This window comes from Charadrius vociferus, unplaced genomic scaffold (genome assembly GCF_000708025.1).
Source record: "Charadrius vociferus isolate BGI_N301 unplaced genomic scaffold, ASM70802v2 scaffold213, whole genome shotgun sequence".
In the NCBI taxonomy this organism is placed as follows: domain Eukaryota; kingdom Metazoa; phylum Chordata; class Aves; order Charadriiformes; family Charadriidae; genus Charadrius; species Charadrius vociferus.
In genome coordinates this window covers 526903-550384 of record NW_009647828.1, presented here as the reverse complement: position 1 = coordinate 550384, position 23482 = coordinate 526903, and the positions used below count along the sequence as shown (strand labels likewise).

At 41.5% G+C, this 23482-nt stretch overlaps 1 protein-coding gene across 1 annotated transcript in view; it reads left to right on the top strand.

The window, feature by feature from the left end:
• The window catches only part of ATRN (attractin), a 118868-nt gene that overhangs the window by 2037 nt on the left and 93349 nt on the right, over positions 1–23482 (top strand). Inside the window, exons 3-9 of the mRNA XM_009882542.1 lie at positions 3074–3187; positions 13122–13250; positions 15285–15490; positions 17819–17987; positions 19343–19433; positions 21140–21380; positions 22888–23071. Coding sequence (XP_009880844.1) covers positions 3074–3187; positions 13122–13250; positions 15285–15490; positions 17819–17987; positions 19343–19433; positions 21140–21380; positions 22888–23071 — 1134 coding nt within the window. The remainder of the gene's footprint in view (positions 1–3073; positions 3188–13121; positions 13251–15284; positions 15491–17818; positions 17988–19342; positions 19434–21139; positions 21381–22887; positions 23072–23482) is intronic.

Below are 23482 nucleotides of genomic sequence, written 5' to 3'. Positions count from 1 at the left end.
CAGACAAACCAGCCTCAGCAATTCCAGTACAGCCAGCTTAACTCTCTTTTAACTTCTTTTTTTAAAGGAGAATGTGACTCATGTTTTTATTAGAAGTGAAGTGCTGCTCATGTGTCCCTGATAATGTCACCATAAGGGCTCCTTCAGCCTTTGTTTGCTAGTACTGAGAGGCTTCCTAGAGAACTATCACTTCGTGGGGTCTGAAGTGAGATCATACTTGTTGTAAGGAGGTGTACAAAAATGTTCCTCCTTCTTCCCTAGCCAGGCATGTAAGTCGGTGTCCTTTTCCTACTTCTAATTGTTTCTACCCTGCTGTCAGAGGATGGTGGTAAACAGAAAGGAGATAATCAGGCTGATTAAAACAGCTGAAATATGCACCCTTGTGAAAATAGCCCAAGCTCTCTACCAAATGTGAAATTCCCAGAGAGATCTGGACTTGGAAAACAGCTTCTGCAAAGCTGTTGAATTTTGCTGAGTGCCCTCACCTCCGTGCTAGCGTGCTGGTGTTTGGAGGGCTTTTGAGGCAAGCAGGTAAAGGTACAATCCAAATGTGCTATTGAAGACACGAGATAAATTCAGATGTAAAATAAGCCATGTGTTCCTTACTGTACTCGTTTCCTTTTTGCATCATTTCTGGCTCTTCCTGGCTGGTGTCTGTGCTGCGTCCTCGTCCCAGGGGCGTCCTTTTCATTTTTCCCCAGGAGCAGGAGGCAAGGCAGATGAGATAAAGCCTGCCTGTGTGAGGCAGAATCTGTAGCGGTGTGCCTTGTGAGTCTGCAAATGAATGCTGTCTCTTAATGAGTTGTTAGCTGTAGCAAAGATAATATCTTTCTTTTTGTTCTTGGTCTAAAGCTTTTATTGATTAAGTATTTCTTTCTGCTCTACAGCTGTCAGATGGTTAAAATAGAAGACAACCCCCTACGATGTCATAGGCTGCTCAGTTTTGAAATGCTGAGTACTATTTGTACCTTTTCTTTAGGCAAGACATTATCCTTGAGTTACACCTGCTGCTCTTTTTTTTTTCCAAAGGCCTGGAGTAGATCATTGTGCCTATCAAAAAATATTCTCTTGCAGAATAACGCCCTAAAGAATTCCCCTTCTGTAGGAAGTAAGGACTCTATGGCAAGTTGACATTTTATTACTTTATTTGATTAGGATGAACAAGGATTTCATCTGAACCCAAGGGCAATGCTGTTGAAGAGATCCTAATCGCTTGCTCCTATCCTTTGAACAGCTACAGCTGTGGGTAGGAAAAAGCAATGCTGCTTTTTATCTCAGGCTCCAAGCACAATGTTAGTGGTGTTTTCACCCTCCTTGAGCTGAGCCCTAAATTAGATATCTGCTGTGGCTTCTGTGGGATTCTCTTTAGATGTATCTTTGCATATTAGCCATGAAATGTAATGGTATCTAAATGTATGTTACTTGGTTGTGGCTTAGTGGGCATCTTTGGTGTATGGAGTGAAAGAATTTCTGATGTGTTTTGGTGTCTTCTGAACTACTGTTGTGTATTTGAATGGAACTTCCTATGTTCCAACTTGCACCCATTGCCCCTCGTCCTGTCACTAGGAACCACCGAGAAGAGTCTGGCTCCATCCTCCTTCAACCCACCCTTTAGATATTTATAAGCAATAATAAGGTCTCCCCTCAGCTTTCTCTTCTCCAGGCTAAAGAGTCCCAGCTCTCTCAGCCTTTCCTCATAAGGGAGATGCTCCAATCCCTCAGCCGTCTTGGTTGCCCTTCGCTGGACTCTCTCCAGCAGTTCCCTGTCCCTCTTGAACTGGGGAGCCCAAAACTGGACACAGTATTCCAGTTGTGGCCTCACCAGTGCCGAATAGAGGGGGAGAATGACCTCCCTCGACCTACTGGCCACACGTGTCCCTATGCAGCCCAGGATTCCATTGGCCTTTTTGGCAACACGGGACCACTGCTGGCTCATTGACAATTTACTGCCTACCAGGACCCCCAAATCCTTCTCCTCATAACTACTTCCCAGCAGGCCCACCCCTAACCTATACTGGGTCTTAGCATTCTTCCTCCCCAGGGGCAGGACCCCGCACTTGCTGATGTGGAACCTCATTAGGTTCTTCTCTGCCCAGCTCTCCAGCCTGTCCACCTCATTCATTCTCACTTAGTCCCAGTATCTTTTGTAATGCATTTCCAGAAAAAAGTCAAGCGACCTGGTTAGTGCTTGTAAGGAATTGAAGGGCAGTGAGTGGTTACTGCATCTTGACAGTCCAAGTGATAAACAAAGACCTTCCTTTTGGAAAAAGGTAAAGCCCCAGGGCCTCCCATCCTGTAGAAGACTGATCTCCTCTGCATTCTCTTGACCTGTTTTCTCCAGCTCCCAGAAGGTGATGAGCAAGACTGAAAGTTTCTTTAATTAGCATCCACTGAGGCATATTTCCAATTTCTGCTTTGGAGGGACTTCCCTCAGGAGGGCCATCCTGCAGTACTGCAGAAGTAATAAACTAATAGAAGAAGGATTTCTGTCAGCTTCTGGGCAAATAAATGATCTCAGACCATTGTAATCATATCAATCTGCAGAAAATCCCTTGAACAAGAAAAAGAGCTCTGGTTAGTTCCCTGATGGTGGCTATGATTCTTCATAGAACCATTTACGTTGGAGAAGACCTTTAAGATTATAGGCTCCAACTGTAAACCTACCGCTGCCAAATGCACCACTAAACCATGTCCTTAAGTGCCACATCTACACGTGAATGTATTGCGTGTGTAGATTTTCCATGCTTACCCCTGCAGAGCCCTGTCATTAGGGGAGTCAGTAGTGGTAAAGAGGAGCGGGCTGGCAGTGCCTGCTCCTCCGTTTCTGCTGTTGGTGGTGGGGAAAGATTTAAGGACACAGATTTTCTGACCATAAAGAATCTGTTGCTTAATACCAGGGGAGCATGCACACCAAAAAAGAAAGCCACAGTGTGTTTGATGTATCTGCAGTTACACTGAGTCACTCAATTTTAGTCTTTTAGAGGAGAGTTTCACACCGGAGGAGTTTGTTGGAGGGACTTTGCCATATGTGTCGAGTGGCTAATTATAAATCTTTTTTTTTTTTTTTTTACAGGCCAAACACAATCCTCAGGCTTCGATTCAATCACTTTGCCACAGAGTGCAGTTGGGACCACTTGTACGTGTATGACGGAGATTCAATTTACGCTCCCTTACTGGCAGCATTTAGGTAAGTTCCCCTTGGTAAGAATCTACCTCTACGCAACGATACTTCTTTAACGTGGAGCCCAAATCAAATGTGACTTCTAGCAGTATAAATATGTTCCGATAATCTAAATATATGATACTGCAAATACAGCACATGCAGCAAGTGCCCTTTTGTGCAGTCATCGTCAGCATAAACAATTAAGGAGTTGTTTTTGCTTTTACAATGAACAAATCATGTTACTACACTGTAGCATGTAAGTATTATGTTTTCATTTCCAAATCCTGATTATTTGAGGGACAAAAATTTATTGTCATCTGGTTGAGCTTGAGATGATTCAGTATGCAAGCTCCTTCTAAAGTAGAAAACTGCCCCATTTATCAAGTTTGAACATGACTTAAGTTTGACTCATAGTATGTCAATGCTGACAGAAGGCAAAAGCCAATTAATCAACATTGCAGACACATAGGTCTCGTAGAACTATGTGTATCCTTATGTACCTTTAATGTTTAAATTTTTAAACTCTTTAGAATGTGTTCAGAAACAACAGTGATGGGTCAGCCAGCCTTGTAAAAACGTGTAAAAAAATATCTGTTCTGATGAACGACTGGTATTTGGCTCATCTGTCTGTGGTGAGAGACCAATTTGTGGATGCTGGTTACCAGTCGACATTTCACGAAGAGACCTAAATATAACTTGTGCATTTATGTACTTTCATCTTGCAGTGACAAGCACCACCTTATGTTTTCTATTCTTTTAGCTGAAATTAGAAAAACAATCCCAAGTTGTGTATGGAAAAACTAATGGTTCCCTTTGGACTCTGCTTGTTCCAAGCGGACGATCAACTATTTCCAGAATTAACCTTCTGCTGTGCTTCCTTTCATTTGTGAAATGAAGTTCTAAAAATACTTCATGTTTATTCTAAAAAATCCTTGTAATATCTATGAGAGAAGATCAGCATAGGAACAAAAAGTTGATAAAAAAAATTAAAAACAGCACATGTTTTTTTGGCTCTTTGACTGAAAATGCGGAGTTGTTTTGTAGTGAAAGAATGCTTCATGTAAACCTTCAGACTAACCTAAGGTCAAAACAGGACACACAAATGAACTGTTATCTTACTCTTACCCCATCTGAAGAAGAAGAAACTTTCTCTTTTCTAAAACAGCTCCCCCCAAAAACCTGTAAGCACTCTCCTGGTGTCTTGAACTGAATTGATATGCAGGAAAAGGAAGAGATGTCATCTTGACTCATTTTGCTCTAATCGAGCTAATTTTTAATACGCTGTTGAAAAGGTGAAATCATCATGATTTGTGCCTGCAGTTTCTTGTGTGTTTCCCAAAAATTAATAGGCTTTTAAAATTGAGGTTATAAGTAGTTCACAGTATTAACAATTATACTTCAGACTTTAAAATCATCTGTAAATCACTAGGAAGTCTGTGCCTGAGGACAAGCAGGCGTGAGCTTAATACAATAACATTTTTGAGGTAGGAAAAAATTTCAATTATTTTTTAAATTGCTTCTTTAGATGACGTTTGAATTTCATCTTCATTAGTAGTGAGCTGTGTTGTTCAGTAAACCAAGTTTGGAAAATAGCAGACGCTTCTAATTTTGCTGAAGTGCAAAAAAGCATCTGTTGAAAAATATCTCTTTCTGATACAAAAATAAACGCACTATAATTTTTCAAGAGCGATGTTCGTATTTTATCTCTCTTCCTAGCTTATGTTACGTTTTAATATTAACCATATTTCACTCTTCACTATTTTAACACTGTGCCACGGGATTTGCAAGATTGGGCTTTGTACAGCTGGACACTGTAAACTTTTGGAGTTTGTTGATGAACACTGTAAATTCCTCCCTCTCTAAAGCTCAGGTTTTGTCACCTCCCTGGCTTTTTACAGCAGTTGCCCGAGCCCTCACTTCCTTCACGGTTTTCATCTTTTTTTTTTTTTTTTCCTTGACCTTCTTATGCTTGCTTAAGTTTATTCACAATATGGTATTTACCCTGAATATAAAATGATCTTGGAAATCCTCAGTACTGGACTATGGAGAAACTTTAAATTGGTTTTATCAATTTTTAACTGCGATAAATATTTGCATAATGCAAACATTTACACAGTGCAAGTGTCTGCATAAACTGTTTACTAAACTCCTTGTAGTCTGAATGCCCCCAGGGCAGCCCTGTCCTGTACATTAAGCTTTTTTTTTTTTTTTTTATTAAGCAGAGATAAAAATATCTTTGCTGGTTTATGTTTGTGGTCATAGGCAACATGGGATTGTGTAAATCTGCCTCTTCAAAAAATGCAATAAAAACATGGAGGAAACAGAAATCCAGTGTTTGTCTGCACAGAATGCAGAAGTCTGGAGCAGATAAACTACACTCATCATCTGTGAACTTTGTTGTTTGTGTTTTTACCTTTACTCCATGTTAAACATTTACTGGAGCTGTTTCTGCACCTTTATTTTCATTTTGCGCTCGTCAGCGGGGGGCGTTCTCTTCAAAACCAGTTGTTCTTTTGCGAGACCTTTGGCCGTGGCTCTGTGCTTGGCGCTGGGGGATGAGACCACTCGGAAGCTCCTCACGGTTGCTGTCAGGTGCCAGATGAATGGTTGTGGTGGCTGCGCTGACAGATGGCCGTGGTTGCCCCATGGCACTTGCTGAGCTGGCTGCTCCACTGTGCCTCCATGGGAGCTCTCGTACCCTCAGAGAACAGGAGCAGCTCACCTTCCTTGCATTACTTGTGGGTGAATATGCACCCAAATTCGAGTCTAGGCGCAGAACGTGGGGTGAGTTGGGTTGGAAGAGACCCTGGTCTGATCCCTCACTCAGAGCAAGGCCAGCTTTAGAGTGGGCTCAGGCCCTTGCTCAAGACCTTGCCCAGTGAAGCTGTGAATTTCCCTTAAGGATGGAGATCTTGTTGATCCTCTGGGCCAGTGGTCCAATGCTTGGCCACCCTCATGTTAAAAAATAACACTACTAATAAATAATGAATCTTATGCTAATATCCAATCAGAATTTCCATTGCTGCAACCTGCGTCTGTTGTCTCATGTCCTTTTTCTGTGAACCTCTGGTGCTATTTCCTCTGTAATCTCTCCTTAGGTAGTCAAAGGCAGCAATTGGATTTCACCCCATCTTCAGCCATCTCTTCCAAGCTGAACAAACCTTGCTCCTTCTGCTTCTCCTCGGGTGTTATATGGTTGTCCCCTTCTATTCCCTGAATTCTTTACTAGAAATCGTAACCCCACGTTGCTGCCATGGGTGCATGCAAAGGCTTTCTCTTTCTTCTGCTTTGTCCTCCGTGCCCTTCCTGAACTAACCTGCAAACCCTGCTTACCCCTCAGCATCAACTTGCCTTATATTGCTAGAGCAAATGATCAGCTGATAACAGCGGGGGGGGTTGCTAACGAGGATTAATTACACTGGGGAAGGCACAAAACATGTTGAGTTGGTACTATTTGTGTTACTGAGCGTATCCAGAGGAGCTAATCAACTTAAAGCTGATCTTATATAGACTTATAGGGAGAAGCAGTCCTTACTTCTGGCACATATAGTAGAGAACAAACTGTGGGTGTACGTGCTCTGTGTAAAGATTGCCCGGAGAGGTGGTAGATGCCCCATCCCTGGAAGCATTCAAGGTCAGGTTGGAACAGGGCTCTGAGCAACCTGACCTAGTTGAAGATGTCCCTGCTCATTGCAGGGGGCGTTGGGCTAGATGACCTTTAGAGGTCCCCTCCAACCCTCCCAAACCGTGCTATGATTCTGTGAAAGAAGATGAAGGGACTGTTTAATACTTAAATTTTATTGCTCTGTTTGCTTCAAGGCATGCGCTGGATGACCTTTGCTCATGTGCGTAACCAAGTTTCAGCCTATCAGTGTTCCTGCCCTCGTCTGATGGAGCTGACACTCTGCATACCATCAACCATCACTTCCCAAATCAGTTTTCATTCTGCATCCTGAGATAGGGGGTATATTATGTTATGACCCTGTGCTGGACTGTGGTGCAAGACGTCCATCACACACACACTCAGTTCATGGAACAGTCCAGTTGACTTTTTATTCTAGCAGTCTGTTGTCAAAGTATTTATTATTTTGCTCTATTTGTTTTCTCTGGATCCACGATAACTTTTAGAGTATTGATCTAAAACAAAAATAAATCAGTGTAAGGTGAGGAGCAAATGTATTTGGGATTTTGCTAGAAATCTACCTGCTGAATTATGTTCCCATGTTTACGCTTACTCGTGAGCCTGTCAGTGAGCCAGCTGATCCTTGGAATGTGTGAGAACTGATAAATCAAAATGTCTTTGTGGTAGAAAGTCAGATTTCTTAGAGAAATGTAAATGCATTGTATCAAAATAGCTTTTGTGCACTAAACCTGTAATCCCCTCTGAAAACATCAAATCAGTTTGACAAGATGGACAAAGAGAGTTTCTATTTTAGAGTTTTGAAAGGATAAATCCTCTGTGTTAAATTGAGGCCTATAAAGGAAGTTTGGAGCAGAAACTTTCTTCCGTTCTTCACTTTTTTGGTTCTTTTCTCTTAAACTGTTTCTGATGCATTGAAGAGTAAGATTATTTTATTTTTTTTACCATTAAGTCAAATATCCTGTACTGAGCTTCACAGGTAACAGACTTTAGGTTTTAAAAAATGACAAGGCATTTGCACCATGGCCAGTAGCACAATCTGTCTCTCGAAGACGAGGTAGTAAGATATTTTTTTAACTTTTAAAGTACTTCTTCACTGTAAGGGCAAAAAAAGGTGTTGTTTCTTTTGATGCCTTTCAGCCCACGTTCTCTTGAACTACAGCTTTTACAGTCACGCTCACCATGTGACAGTATCATTAAAAATTACTAAATGGCTCATGAGACACATCTTGGTATGTTCATGGTTTGTCCTTGTCTCTGGGAGGAAGAGGGTCATGTAACAGCTTGAGGAGGTTTTTGGGGGAAGCCCCCGCGGTGCGGAGGGCTGTGCGGGCAGGCAGGCTCGCCCTGTGCTGGTGCTGCAGCAGCGGGCTCTGTCTGAACTGCAACAAGGGAGGACCGTTTCAAGAGAAGTTGTACTTTGGGATGTTGCCAGCTCTCAATAACGAGTTTTGGGTTGTCTTTTTTTGTTTGGTTGTTTTTTTTTTTTTTTTCATAAGTGTCATTGTAGTTGCGTTGCTTCCTAAAAAGTCTGTGTTTGGGAGTCCATCTTGCTGCACAAGAATCTTAAATTTTCCTTTAAGAAAATCAATTTGAGATGTCTCCTTATTTTCACCCCCCGCCACCCCTTTTTGGCATTGATTTATTTTTAGTCTCTCGTAATTTCTATTTTTGGTTTGTTTATTTTTTTTTGTTTACTTCCACTCTTGTAGTTGTGAGTATGGTGATGCGCACGGACTGTAGTTTAATAAGAAAGAAACAGTGGTGTTTTGCATACGTGCGTGTCCAGATGGGTCAAATTTAAAAATTAAGAGAATAGTTTCTCGTTGCATTTCAATAGATTGAGAAGCTAGTGTGATACCAAAACATTGACAGTACCTTTATTCTTTCTGTGAGCTGTACTGTGTATTGCCCCCCGCTCTTTGCGTGGCTCCCATCTTCTTCCTTTTTCACTGTTTTCTGCTCAGTAGGGCTTCTTACATTTTTTTGATCCCTTCCACGCTGGCAGGTTGTGTCGCAGGAGAAAATGATGAGACGCTTGCATAGCAAATCAAGGAAAAGTAATAGAGGAGAGGCCCTTTGTTTTAAATAATTCCTATTTTTTTACGGTGTAGGGGAGAGAGCGTGGCGGGCAATGTGTGCGGGGCGATAGAGAAGTCACGTTTTCCTCGATATGGTTTTTCACTCTGCCACTGGCTCTACAAATCCAGCACACAGAAAATAGAAGTTGTTTCAGGGCAAAACAGAGGTTTGCCTTTCCATGCCTAAGAAATAATGTCATTGGACAGCTTAGCTGATGAGTAGGAGTATTTATTTGCTTTGGAGTAGTGATGATTGCGAAATGTTTTGAAACCTTATAAAAAGAAATAGAAGCGGTACATTGTGAAATAGACTAATCTTGGCCAGAGTTGAGTCTCTGAGAGATTCTGGATTGTAGTTTAAAGGAAGCTTTGCATAATCCTTTATCATTTTGATTCTGCCTATCGGTTTTTTTTTGCATGGCAGATCATTTAAATTCTGTTTGTGCTGGTTTATTCAAAATGATGCTGTGCACACACTAATTTATTCACGATTTTCAAGGTTTGACCTTTCACAGGCATGATCGTTATCATTGTATTGTGTTCTTCTCATGGCTTTTTCTGGATGAAATTACAGTCTGTCTATGAAGTTTCATCAGGCTGTTCAACAAAGGCAAGTGTAGGGTACTGTACCTAGGGAGGGATAACCCCATGCACTGGTACAGGTTAGGGGTTGACCTGGGAAGCCACTCTGCGGAGAGAGACCTGGGAGTCCCGGTGGAAAACAAGTTGATCATAAGCCAGCACTGTGCCCTGGTGAGGCCACATCTGGAGTACTGTGTCCAGTTCTGGGCTCCCCAGTTCAGAAAAGACAGGGAACTACTGGAGAGAGTTAATCGGAGGTCTGCAAAAATGATGAAGGGAAGGAGCACCTCTGTTGTGAGCAAAGGCTGAGAGACCTGGTCTGCTTAGCCTGGAGAAGACTGAGAGGGGATCTCATCAGTGCTTATAAATATCTAAAGGGCAGTGTCAAGAGGAGGGGGCCAGACTCTTTTCAGCGACAGGACGAGTGACAATGGGCACAAACTGGAATACAGGAAGTTCCAGCTGAACATGGGGAGGAACCTCTTTACTTGGGGGTGGCAAAGCACTGGAACAGGCTGCCCAGAGAGGTTGTGGAGTCTCCTTCTCTGGAGATACTTAAAACCTGCCTGGATGCATTCCTGTGCAACCTGCTGTAGGTGAACTGGCTCTGGCAAAGGAGGGGTTGGACTAGATGACGTCCAGAGGTTCCTTCCAACCCCTACCATTCCGTGATTCTGTGAAGAGAAAACAAATAATCGCTCTGTGCTAGTCCTTTTATTAGGAGAGGTTATTGGGGGAGATTTTTGTCTTCTCTCACTACCGCTATTCACTCGTTAGTTTTATGCTTTGCTACTGTTATTCTTCCCTCTCCAGGGCCTTCCAGTTACATTGCCCTGTAATATCAGTGATAAGTGCTGCAAAAATAAGACCAAAGAAGAATAAACCAGAACAAAGGAATTTTTTCTTGTCCCTGAGCTATAGTTTGCCTTAGCCTGAATTATATTCAGATGTCTGTTTTCCTGTGGTGGAGATGTACCGTCCTACAGTTTGCATTACAAAGGGAAACTATGAACCAAATAGCAAGGAGAAGTTCATTAGACTTCTTGTTCTTTGATGTTTTGGGAGACAGTCTTTTGGGAGAGATCATCTTCAGATCAGAAGCCTCAAATTTTAGAATGAAACGGGCACCTCTTACACATGGATGAAAAAGGCAGTGAAATTTACCTTTTAATCCCATATCCTTGAGATCTGAAAGAGGGAAAAATAATTGGCTTTTCATGAGGAAGTATTTATTGAGCTACATATCAGCAAATGTGCTGGAATTGTTTAGCCAAACCATGGGATCGGGTTACTGCATTTTTATGACATGTTGGTAAAATGAAAGATATCTTTTTGTCCACAATAAGACTTGTTGTGCAGGAAGGGCTGTTGTAGTTTGCAGATTTACCCCGCCGTAGGTAACACGTTCATCTGTTACTCTTGGTGCAAACACCCCCGACATCTATAGCAAAAGCTTTTGGGAAGGATCGCTGGGTCTCTGTGTTATTCTTTCAGCACACCATTGTATTGTATTCGGGGACAGAAAAATTCAGGTCACAAAAAAGTGCTTTACAGGCGATGTGAATAGGCTGCCGTGGATAGCTGTGAGTGTTTTCCTCGGGTGTAGAAACTCATTTACCCTGTCCTAGGGAACTGTCTTCAAATGCATTTGCTTTTTGTTCCGAATAGATCTCAAAAGGGGAAAAGTAAATTCTTTTCAGGGGGAAAAATGCTTTTCATCGTTGCTTTTTAGTGGATGGTGCCTTCGGATATTCAGAAGTCGCAGGGCACGAAACGAGGCTCGGCTACTTTCCCAGCAGAGCCGTGGGGCTCTGTGACGCCGCCGGTTGCCTCCAGCCCCAGAGCTGCCTTCCGTTCCCGGCCTGACACGCTCCGCTCTGGGGTTTGGAGTCTCTGCTTTTCAAAAAGCTTCGACTTAGCTTTTGAAAATAGGACTGAGGCTGGGGGAGAGATGGTTCTCTACAAGAAAAATAACAGCTGACTATCAATAGGCGGTGGTAGACAATGCGCTTTGCTTTGATAAAGGCTTTTATAAAAATAAATTCAATAGACTTCAAATTTATGCTTGCTCCTATGTTTTTTGTATGAGGGAGGAATTGACTTCTTTGTTTTGTTGTTGTCAGTCTTCCGTTAAAAGAAGAATAAACATTTCCTTTCAGATACAAACTATTTTGTGCATTAGGTAAAGAGGTGGTAGTTACTCTTTTCAAGAGACGTTTAGACTCCTTTTCAGCTTACTCCAAGTGTTTTGGCAAACCATTATATAAATCTGTACTGTGTCCAATCTCGAATACTGTAAAGAGTCTTGCCTATCATCCTCCCTTCTCTCCACCACCCCTGGAAAACTAAAAGCCTGGATCTTGTAGAAGCTGGAAGGGTGTAGAGAAACAGCCGGAGGCAACCAGAAGTGTGAAGCAATGAATGAGGTGGGAATAGTGAGCGCGATAATCTTTTAGGATGAGACAACAAATGTGGATGTGATGAGTCGGGTGGAACTCCATGAATTTCATGGAGTGGATGGCAAGATGATGGTGAGTAAGGATGATTGTACTTCTTGTGGAGGAGGAACTCAAGAGGCAGTGGTGGATGATCAGGCAGCTGTTGTAAAGTGAGCGTAAGAAGTCTTTTCTCTGCCATTGCAGAGTTAAATTGTCGACCTCCCTGCTGCAGATTTTCCACATGAAAAGGGTAAAAATGGTTGAGAAAAGAATTACATAGAAACATGGATGAATAGTTTATTTAAATGTGCTGAATTGGGTGCATTCTCCAGGTCAAAGCACCTGAACTGTGGGTTTCTGGAAGCTGGATAACACATCGCCAAAACGCTCCGTACTTGCTTTGTTTGTCACAGTCTTTCCCAAGCATTTGCTGTAGTCCATAGTCGGGAGGAGATACTGGGCTCAGCAGACCTTTAGATTGGCTTGGTACAGCAGGTTTTATGCTTTTGGGACACACTAATTTCTGTTTTCAAACAGGCCACCTTGTTTTAGGAATGGAACCTGTTTAAATCATGGCAGAATAATAAGGGAGAGAAAGTAGATTTTTGGTAAGAATAACCAAAATTCTGGACAGGTTCAGATTTACTCAGGTTAAACACTTTTAGTATACGTTTGTCTTTCATAAAAGCCGAGTTGATTACTTTGGAGTTTTCTGTTTGCATACCTTTCTGCAGCCATTCCTTCTTGTAGACCGAAGTTGTGCATGTTGAGGGCAGCAGTAATGCTGCTCTTAGTAGCCTTGATATCCGAATTTGTCTGCACTCCCTGGTCAGTAATGTGGTCACTGTATTGCAGATAACTAAGCCAAGCAAGAGGGTTTACTAAAGTGGTCCCTGAAGAATGTGGTTTTATCTTTGAGAGGGTCTTGAGGATTCTTATGCCTTTGAGAATGCGGTTGTTTTGAGGGTTGGCTGAGTATGCATGCTCACAATGTCCAGACATTTTCTTTTGAATATTTAAGGAGTTCTGTTGGAGAAAAACAATTTGATAACACTGGTCTATGAAAACGATGATTACTTTACACAAATTCATTATACTTCCAATAGGTCCAAATAAATACGTTGTTTCAATTGTTTCGATAACACTGATGCATTTACTATTGTTGCTTTGCTCCCTCTTATTTCATTTCTAACATTGTTTTTTTCCCTCTTTTCCAGTGGTCTTATTGTTCCTGAGAAAGATAGCAATGAAACAGTACCAGAAGTTGTGGCTACTTCTGGATATGCTCTTCTGCATTTCTTCAGTGATGCTGCCTATAATTTAACAGGGTTTAACATCACATATAAGTAAGTAGTACTGCTCCAGAGTAATGTTGCAGGTTGAGCAGAAGGAGGTTTCCTCTTTTCTCAGTTTTGCCTTGAAATAAGCGATTGCCATTGAAGCATGTAATTATGAGTAGATACTTGAATTTAGATTTTTATCTTTATTATACCCTTGCAACAGCTAATAACTGTAATGTGCTCAGCATTAACTTCAGTTGTCATTTGTAAGCGTGGGCAAATGTTTGCTCAGAAAGACATCATATTATTTATTTTATGTTACTAGATTTGTTTGATCATATTCGGTCAACCAGAATTGATGTATTTTTTGCATGTGTGTTCTCTTACGCATTCTGCAGAGATACTTCTGCACAAACATGCTTTTGCGTAAGCACACACATTTCACTTGGGACACTGAACTGTACCTACTGTTGAAGATCTTCAAGCAATTTTCTTTGAGATGCTCTTTCTTACTCCGTCCTTGGATTGAATTGCTTAATCTGGCTCCATTTTAGTCTGGAATGGTTTTGTTATGTTATTTGGTTCATATTTAAAATATTATAGATAGGTGCTTTGTGTTTGCTAATGTATATTTAATCGTCATGGATAAACTTTCTAAAAATAATTCTAGGGTACTCCCTAATTCATCAACTGCTTTTAGAAAGGTTTTGTTTGTCATAGTAGCAGAGAAGGGATTTCTTGCTTCTGATGGGGATCATGGGTTTTGAATTTGTTGCTGCTACAGATACAAATTATGTTTGTGCTGCTTTGGGAGATTTTAATTTGCATGTAACTTGCAGAAGTTCTCATCTTTCTTTCACAAAAAAAAAAAAAACCCAACAAAAAAACACCAGCTGCAAAACCCTTGGTCATAACTGATTTTTTTGCAAAACTGAGAGTTTTCCTTAAAATGGCATGCTTATTTTTTGAATACTAGTCTTGGTGCTTTCATCCTTACTCAGCACTTAAATACACAATGGATTCTTTGAAAAAATGCAGACCATTCAGCACCCCTTGAAAGCTCCAGAAGACAATAAGGAGCCTTTGCAAAGTTATTTGACACAGAGCAGCTGAAGCAGTAGCGTTTGAAAGTCTGGCTGATGCCGTGAGCCATGCCACCATCTACCGCCAGCTCTCGGTATTGCCCCACTGCAGTACAGCCAAGACATTCTCTTAAAGAATAACCTGCTTATTTCAAGTTCCTTTAAGATATTTTAATGTTTCTTTAACGCTTCACTTTCTTGATCATTTCACACAATTTTCAAGTATTTTTTTGTGTTTTGTTTCTTCTACATGCCCTGGTTATTAGGTTTCTTCCTAACGATTTTTCAGAGGATAAGTAGAAGCGTATATGTATATATTTTCAGTCTTGATAGTTACTACTGGAGATAGGTATTTGACAAATACATGTCAGTGACTCCGCCTGTTGCACGACAGTGAGAATATTGGGTAGTAATCCCAATCTGTTGAGTTATACTGGTTGATAGACTGGTAAAAACTGGAATTTGGAAAAGAACAGGATCTCTGAATTTGGATCTTCCATAAGGATGTATCTGGTTTTGCCTCAGCTACGTTGCAGATATTATGAAATCAGAAATGATTCAAAACAGGCACATCTTTGGCTTGGGATTTGTCTCAAGTGTGTTCCTTTGGTAAGCAGATCCCAGAATAGAAGGTAATTGTGAGTAGTTTAAGTATAAATTGCACAGACACCACAAAAACCTTAAGCGCTGATTAAATTCTTCACTTACTGTTGGGCGTTTCAAGGCAATTCATTTGCATTACAAATGGCTAAAAATCATATTGATAGTTTTTCAGAGCGGTTGTAAGTTTAACTCGTTAAGTGAGGCAGCTCTGTAGATGATAGACAGAGAACAGATCTCTACAGGTCCGTCAGGTCAGGTTCTAGATGAGCGGCTCTTGTTGGTTTGCATGTTAACAACCAGCGCAACTACGGCTCTATTAACTTTTGATCAGCATCACTCTTGCGTTTGTTAATAAGAGGTACAGCTTGGCAATCTGTTTCATTACTGACAAACCTTCTTTCCCTGATGTTCGCAGTTTCAATATGTGTCCCAATAATTGCTCCGGCCGAGGAGAGTGCAAGCTCAATAACAGCAGCAATGCTCTTGAATGTGAATGTGCCAAATACTGGAAGGGAGAAGCTTGTGATATTCCCTACTGCACAGATGATTGTGGGGCACCTGAGAGAGGGCACTGCAACTTTAATGATACTAAGGCATGTTTGTGCTCTGCAGGCTGGCAAGGTAAGTCTCCTGATTAACATGGAGAAGCTCTTTTAAGAAGTTGCCTTTTCTATGTATGGCTCTTGCAGTTTAATTGGGAGTATTTCAGAATGTTCTGCTTGACGAGTATTAGCATTTCCACTAGGAACAAAGTATCTGAAGCTTCTGTCTACGTTTTCATATCAAAAGATCGTATGTCATTGGTAAAAAACTCGTTTTAAAGCAACTATGCTACCATACAAAGCAGTACCAGCCTGTTGTGTGCAAGCATCGGATAAAAAACTTTAAATCTCGTTCATGTGCACCTAAAGCAAAGTTAAGCCTAGTGGCAGTAGTTAATTTGTCTGAACACACAAAATGCCTTGTTCTCACGTCCAGCTGTGCTGGTCAGCCATGTCGGCCTTAGCAGCGGTTTGGACCAAACATACATTTTTTCCGTTGCAAAGATACCCTGACATCCAGGTATCAGCCTCATATGAAATGCAGCCAGCCACAGCACTTGGCAGCACCTGCTGCCACCACTCAGCTATGCTGCAGGAGCAGACAGCGCGTTAGGCACTGTGGAAAGAATCCAGGTTAGCAAAATGAGCATCCGAAGGAGAATGTGCTAACCTTGGTACAGGGTGCCTCTGCCTCTCAGATGTAAAACTGGCCACAGGTAATACACTTCAGGGCTTGTACGCACGTGGAACACCACATCTTATGCAGTACAGTGCCTCCTGATGCTTTTCTGGAGTCTGGTTGTGCACTGACAGCAAAAGTGGACTTGCATTTGCTCTTTTTTTAGCCTGCCACTCGTTTCCTCATTCTTTCATTTCTGTAGCAGGTTAGTGTGTAAGGATTCTCTGATTCTATATATCTATGGAGAGGGGGGAAAAAAAAAAAAAAAAAAAAAAAAAAAAAAAAGAAGAAAGGCCCAAAACAAACAGTAGCAGAATGAGATGCAAGCTACCCTCCCCTGTCATATTCTGAAGCTTTTTTTTTTTTACATCTGGAAATGGTCACTCTACCTCAGAAACCAGAAGTTTTTCAAGGGTGATAAATCAGATTCCAGTCTGCTTGCCTAAGATTACTGCTGGTGGAAACTCAGCAACAACAAGCAGTTGCTCACTTACAGTCAAGACCGTAACTCTGTTACACAGTGATTCATGTTTATGACTGTCTAAAGGCTGTCCTGATAAATCTATTCTCTTTCCAAGGCCTCAGCAGGCTCTAAACTCTCTGTTGTCTGTAGTAACTCTGTGCGTGTGGATGGGTGTCAGAGAAGAAAGGACAGCGTCTGTGCAGCTTTTTACTTTGCTGAGACTTCACAGAATTACAGAATGGTCAGGGTTGGAAGGGACCTCTGGAGATCATCTAGTCCAACCCCCCTGCCAGAGCAGGGTCACCTACAGCAGGTTGCACAGGACAGCGTCCAGGCGGGTTTTGAATGTCTCCAGAGTGGGAGACTCCACCCCCTCTCTGGGCAGCCTGTTCCAGTGCTCCACTACCCTCAAAGTAAAGAAGTTCCTTCTCATGTTAAGATGGAACTTCCTATGTTCAAGTTTATGCCCATTACCCCTCGTCCTATCACTGGGCGCCACTGAAAAAAGACTGCTCCCATCCCCCTGGCATCCTCCCTTTATGTATTTGTATGTATTAATAAGATCCCCCCTCAATCTTCTTTTCTCTAGACTAAAGAGACCCAAGTCCCTAAACCTTTCTCCATATGAGAGATGTATGGAGAGATGTATACTTTGCTGCTCCTCTTCTGCCACGCCATGGGAAACTGTGAAGGAAGCCTGGCAGTGAAAAAGTTGGTTTAAGAGAAGCAGAAATATGGGGGGGGGGAAGTGAACAATTCACAAAAATGTATTGCTGAGAAGGAAAGGAATGGAAAGAGGGAAAGATAACTGTAGACCCTTGCGTTTTTATAGCATGCTGCTAAGTGGGTCTTGTGAAGCTTTTACAGGTTGTGTTGGGGCTTCTGTGGGCACATGGTAGCTAGTTAAGTGCTGTAAGATACCCTCTTAGTGTGGAGTGGGAACGGGTATGTACCGTGCCCGCCTGCAATCACAGCAGGGGAGAACAGAGCGAGGTGTCTGCTTTGCTGCATCACTGATTCATCTAGTCTAGAGCGGCATTTTTGTTCTGAAAACAATTTTAAATTTTAAGTATGTGGTTATGTATGGGAGATAACGCACCAAGTCCATCACAGATTGCTGGTGTGGGCAAAGAAATGAGGATCACAGCTTTCACTCGTTACCTGGCCATGCACCATTTTTGTCACCTGTGGTGCAGGATATTGATCTCTAGCTGAAATACAGACTTCAGAAAAAATAACTCATTTTTTAAACCTTATTTTCCCAGGCCCTGGCTGTTCAATTCCTGTTCCTGCAAACCAGTCGTTTTGGACCCGGGAGGAATACTCTCTTCCAAAACTTCCTAGAGCATCTCACAAAACCGTAATCCATGACAATAAAATGTGGATTGTTGGAGGCTATGTCTTCAATCATTCTGACTCTCAGAAGGTTTTAGCGTGAGTATAAACCTAGATAATAAAGTCTAAGTAGAGGAACTTGGATTTGAGAATTATTTTTAGAAAATGACATCCGACGTGCTGTGCTTTAGCCTACACTGTCTCCAGGGGAAAGCAGCAGCAATAAAAACTTAGACTCACGTTTGAGATCTGGGAAAATGCTGCTAAGGGGTGCTAATTTTGGAAAAGAACAAACGTAAGGTTCCTGACGTTCAGTGAGTTTTTGATTCATCTGCTTCTGACAGCATTTGACAATTTGCTGTATATTTCTAGGTTAGCTTCTAAATTCTATCTGGCCTTGTTTTCAAAGAGGGTAGTTTTGCCTCAGTGTTATTAGCCCGCCCTTGTATTATATGTGCGTGACTTCACAGTGTTTGGCTCCTTAATTAGCACACACTGTGCATGTTTATGCATAGTGGATGGGTTACCAAGCAGGGAACGGTATTTAGGATGATAACATTTATACAATTAGGTGAGATTTAACAGTAACTATCAAATAGTGATTGTGTACCTTGTAGAAAACCCCCCTAAAAACATATCAGGCTTCCTTTTGAGCTTGATGGTATTCGGGCAGATCTAGTCAAAAGCTGGATTTTTTTTTTCCCAGGGATACCTCTACGTACTTTGCTTTCGTGGACATAAGCGAGAGCTGTGTGCTCTGCAAGAGGTAACAATTCTTGTAGGGGAAGTTAAAGAAGAGCTGAAAATGCACACTTAGTTGTAGGATAGTTGCTGATTACAGCCACAATTCACTCTTTCAAAGTCATGCCTGATTTTTCAAAAGATACCCTGTGGCTTCACTGAACACTTTCTCAAAGATGGTTTTATCTTATAAGGCTGTAAGCATGGCAAGTATAGCTCATTCTTTTATCTAAACAGCCACGGGCCATTTTCAGGGCAGAGGGTTTATCTTGCTTCAAGTTCACAGAAAAAAATAGGTTTGAAAGACAAAGACATAATTAAAAAGTGCCTTCTAAACACTGGCAGTTTTTTTTTTTAATCAAGTAGTTGGAACTTATCTGAGCTTAGTGTAAACTTTTTCTGCTCTTTTGGGTGGATCATGTGGTGTAAGTTGTCATAGCTTAATAGACAATGCTTTACCTCTTGGTTTTACATGCGGAAAAAAAACCTCAGGGTAAAGGAAATCAATATGTGGACATTAAGTAACGGGACAGGTTTGACTGGATTTTGTTTTTTTAATCCTTAAGTAGCCTGTGAGTAATTTGTGCATGCTAAAATCTCGGTAGGACTTTAGTTAAATAAAATAATTTCCCACAAATCCTGGAAAGGACAAGCAATAATTTTCTCAACTTCATTATCTACTTCTCAGATAACTAATTCAATCTATTATACAGGTATGATCTTATTTCTGAAGAGTGGCTTCCACTAGACGACACTGTGAACTCCGTAGAGATGAGATATGGTCATTCACTGGCATTACATAAAGTAAGTTCAGTGCTGCAGATCCATCTCCTGGGCGATTTCCCCCTTTTCTCCCGCTACGCCCACGCCTTCCCACACATCAGTCTTGCTTTGAAGCATTTCACCTTCAAAGGCTTCTCCATGGATATCCCAGTCTATGTACTTGTACTCCAGGGAGTCCTTGGACTGGTATCCTAGGAAGTCTGTCGTGCCTATGCTTGTATGTTCCTCCTTTGCCTTTTTCTCAGAGGTTTTAAGGCTGACTGAGGTCAGCGAGTCCATTATTTCCTTCTCACTGTCTGTGCTTGCAAGACATGCCTGATGGCTAGTTTGCTGGACTTCATCTGATTCCCCGATTGCCTTTTATGTAAACTACATAAATATTTTCATGACCTCCATTGTCCAGGGCACCAAAGCAGAGCTGGTGAATTAAGAATTTTTGGAACCTGCTTTGCTTCTGCAGTAGGTCTGTGAATCTATTCTTACAACATCTGAAACAAGTGGATTTGACTGCTTCTTACCTCATTTCTCACCTGCACGACTTGCTGTGAGAGCAGAATGGCAAAGTCTTTGAAAAGGAGATGAGCTAATCCTTTACTGACCTTTGGTTTTGGAAAGTTAATTAGCTCATCACAGTGCAAGCCTATATAAAGCATAATTACAGACACTTGAAAAACTCCACACAGCAGTGTTCACAAACAGAACACTTGAAGAACCTGAGAAGGATGGTAATTTCTACCTGCGAGGGCTTGATGCCCATTCTGCAAGTAACTGTTCAAAAGTAGGGTATGATAAGTGGGTTTACTATCAGTGACGGGCAGTGGTTCTCGGGAATTTCCCAAGAAGTATCAGATATAGTAGAGAATTTCCCTTTCCAAGGTTATCACCTTGTCAGTAGGGAAACAGGGCTCCAGTACACGCTTTGGATTCATGAGAGATTCCCAGATTCCTGGAGATATCCACAAAGGAAACTGGATAGAGTTTTGGAACTTAGCTCTTACAGGATGATTAATAAAATCCTGTCTAACGATCCCGGCTCCCTTCTTTCCAAAGGGTCCTCATTTTTTGTCAATGCATTAACTTGGAAGACAAAGCTTTTAGTATACAGACACAGAAGAGTTTCCATCATAACTGCCTTTCTTACCAGCTGTCTTCTGCTGTTTGCATTTGCAAGCTCTGGGAGTGATTCGGCGTGATTATTAAATCACCTAATTTCAGGTGCCTAACTTTGGGTGCCTTTGGAAGCCCCTGAGCTCCATTTATAGTGAAAACAGACCTGGTCAGTACAGGTAGTGAAATCTGGAGAGCAAGTCAGATCACTCAAAAGTAGGCACAACCTTCCCTGCTTTCGATCACTTGAATTGTTCTCCAGGCTTCAGTCTTTTATAGTGGATGCTTAGACACTCGAGCTGGTCTACAGGCACCTAAATTTTGATGTCTGTCATCTGAAGGTAAATCCTGTCCCATGCACCCATTCCCCTCTGTACCCTGATGTAGAGTGAATTGTATGTGTTGAAGGTATTCTTTCATTACGAACTTGGATACAAACTCTGACAGTCATGGTTGCTTTCACATCAAACATGACTGGTGAAGGAGATATGTTTCTCCTTGAGAGAGGAGAAAAACTTAAGCTGAGAGAAGATAAAATATAACAACTTTGTTACTTACATATTAGCGGTTTCCTAAATGCCAAACTCGTTGGGACTCATTTTAAATCTGACTTCTTTCAGGATAATATATACATGTATGGTGGAAAGATAGATGCGACGGGGAACGTGACCAGCCAGCTGTGGGTGTTCCACATTCCCACCCAGACCTGGACTCAAGCGACGCCGAAAGCCAAGGAGCAGTATGCTGTTGTTGGCCACTCGGCACACATCGTCACCCTGAAAGACAGCACGGTCATGCTGGTCATCTTTGGGCACTGCCCTCTTTATGGGTACATCAGCAATGTGCAGGAATACAACCTGGGTGAGTGGCACCCTACCTACCATTCGTTTCAATTTTAACTGTTGTTTTGAAAATTGATGTAAATGATCCACATTCACCTAGGAAAACAATGACAGAGATGTTCTTCTCCGCCTATTTGTGTTTACGTGAAGTTCAATCTAACTTCCAGTGTTTGTGTAGCACACACAGTGAGCAGGCAGCCATGTGCCTCCAGCTTTATACAGCTTGTTAGGTCCCAAGGACAAAAAAGCTGTAATTGAGGGACAAAGCAGGGGATAACTGTTGGACAATTGAAATTAATTTTCCTCTCTTCCTCAGACAAAGCAAACATTTTTTAAATTATTTTTTGTATCCTGTGAATACAAGAATATTTGTAACATTTCAGACCAAGTACCCACATAACCTGATACTCCTGTTTCCGGTAGTGGTGCTTAGCGAATGCTTAGGGGAACAGGGAATGATTTTCTGGACTTCGTTTGCCCCATATCTCTGGGAACAGTCCAAGCTCTGACTTAAGGATCCAGAGATTTCCAGTAGCATCAGTGAAGAAGTGTAGGAAGCTCTGCAGATGAACTGATTTTCTGCTTAACTTAGCTGCTCTGAGATGGCTCTCTGGAGGTGTGTCCCTTGCTCCACTGACGAGGTAGAGAACATAGTTAAGCACAGGAAGTTCTCAATGTGAATGTGCTGGTTATTGTCAGAAATAGTGGCCCTATCTGCACATTTCCACCTGTTATCCTTGTCCTTCAGTCATCCTGATCCACAGGATCTCTACTGCAGCCTACGCTGGCTCGCTGGTATCTGCATGAGTGAGCTTTCTTTCTCCAGGAGAAAGCTAGAGAAAACCAGGTTGTGTGGGACAGGGATTTGTTTTTCTCCTGTTCTGTTTCTCCCATGTGTGACCTTGCAGGCTATTCAATTCCTTTGCCTTCCGTGTGCCTCGTCTGCCCTGGAGTTAGGAAGCTTGTGTAGGGTTTCATTCTGTACTTGCTGCAGAGATTTGGTGTGTAATTTAGCATTTTTGTTTCGGTTGCCATTATATTATGTCTAGAGTGCTTCAAACCAATGTTATTTTAGTGAGTGAGATATAGGATCATTAATCACATATTAGTTTTTAACTGCAGTGTTCTTCACAGTCATACTTGGCTTCAGTGCTGTCTGGCTTTATACTTATATATCTAAAAGTGCTCTTGGGTGCCATTCCAAATCAAGCCACGGTGCTGGCATTTTCATGTCATTGAAATGCAATATATTATTTCTGTACTTTTTATCTCTCATTTACTTAGCTTGTCTGTAAAATGTAATAAATGACTGTAGAAGAGATGTTTCTGATCTAATTAAAAATACTTGACAATACTTCTTGACAACAAACTCCTTGAAGGAGAATATTTTTGGATATGAAGTGACAGAGACAGTGGCTAGACCTGAGTCAAGGGAAACTCAATTTGTTTCACCACCAGATTTGTTGATAACTTATTAATGGAGGTAAATTAACTGTGTTCTGTCGCTCACGTTTTTCATTTCGCAGACACAAATACATGGAACATTTTACAGACGAGCGGAGCTTTGGTTCAAGGAGGGTATGGTCACAGTAGTGTTTATGATCCAAATACAAGATCAATTTATATCCATGGAGGTTACAAAGCATTCAGTGCCAACAAATACAGGCTAGCAGATGACTTGTACAAATATGAAGTTGATTCCCGTATGTGGTAAGTAGTTGTTCTTCCTGTATACCGCCCCGTCATTTTTGTTTGTAGTGGACAAGAGGATGGGGTATTTGATAAGGGTACATTAGTACGCAGTTACCTGCATTCAGGATAGATAGTGTGCTCTTGTATCTGTTATTTTTATGTCCCTTTGAGTAAAGAATAATATAATCACATATAATCAAGACTGTGAATGAGCCAAGAAATCCATTTTAATCTATTGTTGTATTAAAGCTGAAAAGAAAAATATTTGATGGGATTCTCTCGCCAGCAGTACAGACTGTGCATATGAGTGCAGTTACTGCAGTCAAGTGAGCGATAATTCATTCTGCAGTTAAGACCACAAAAGAATTTCTATTATAACTCCATTTTCTTCTGGCTCTGTAACTGCTTGAAGCGTTCATTTCTTAAGCT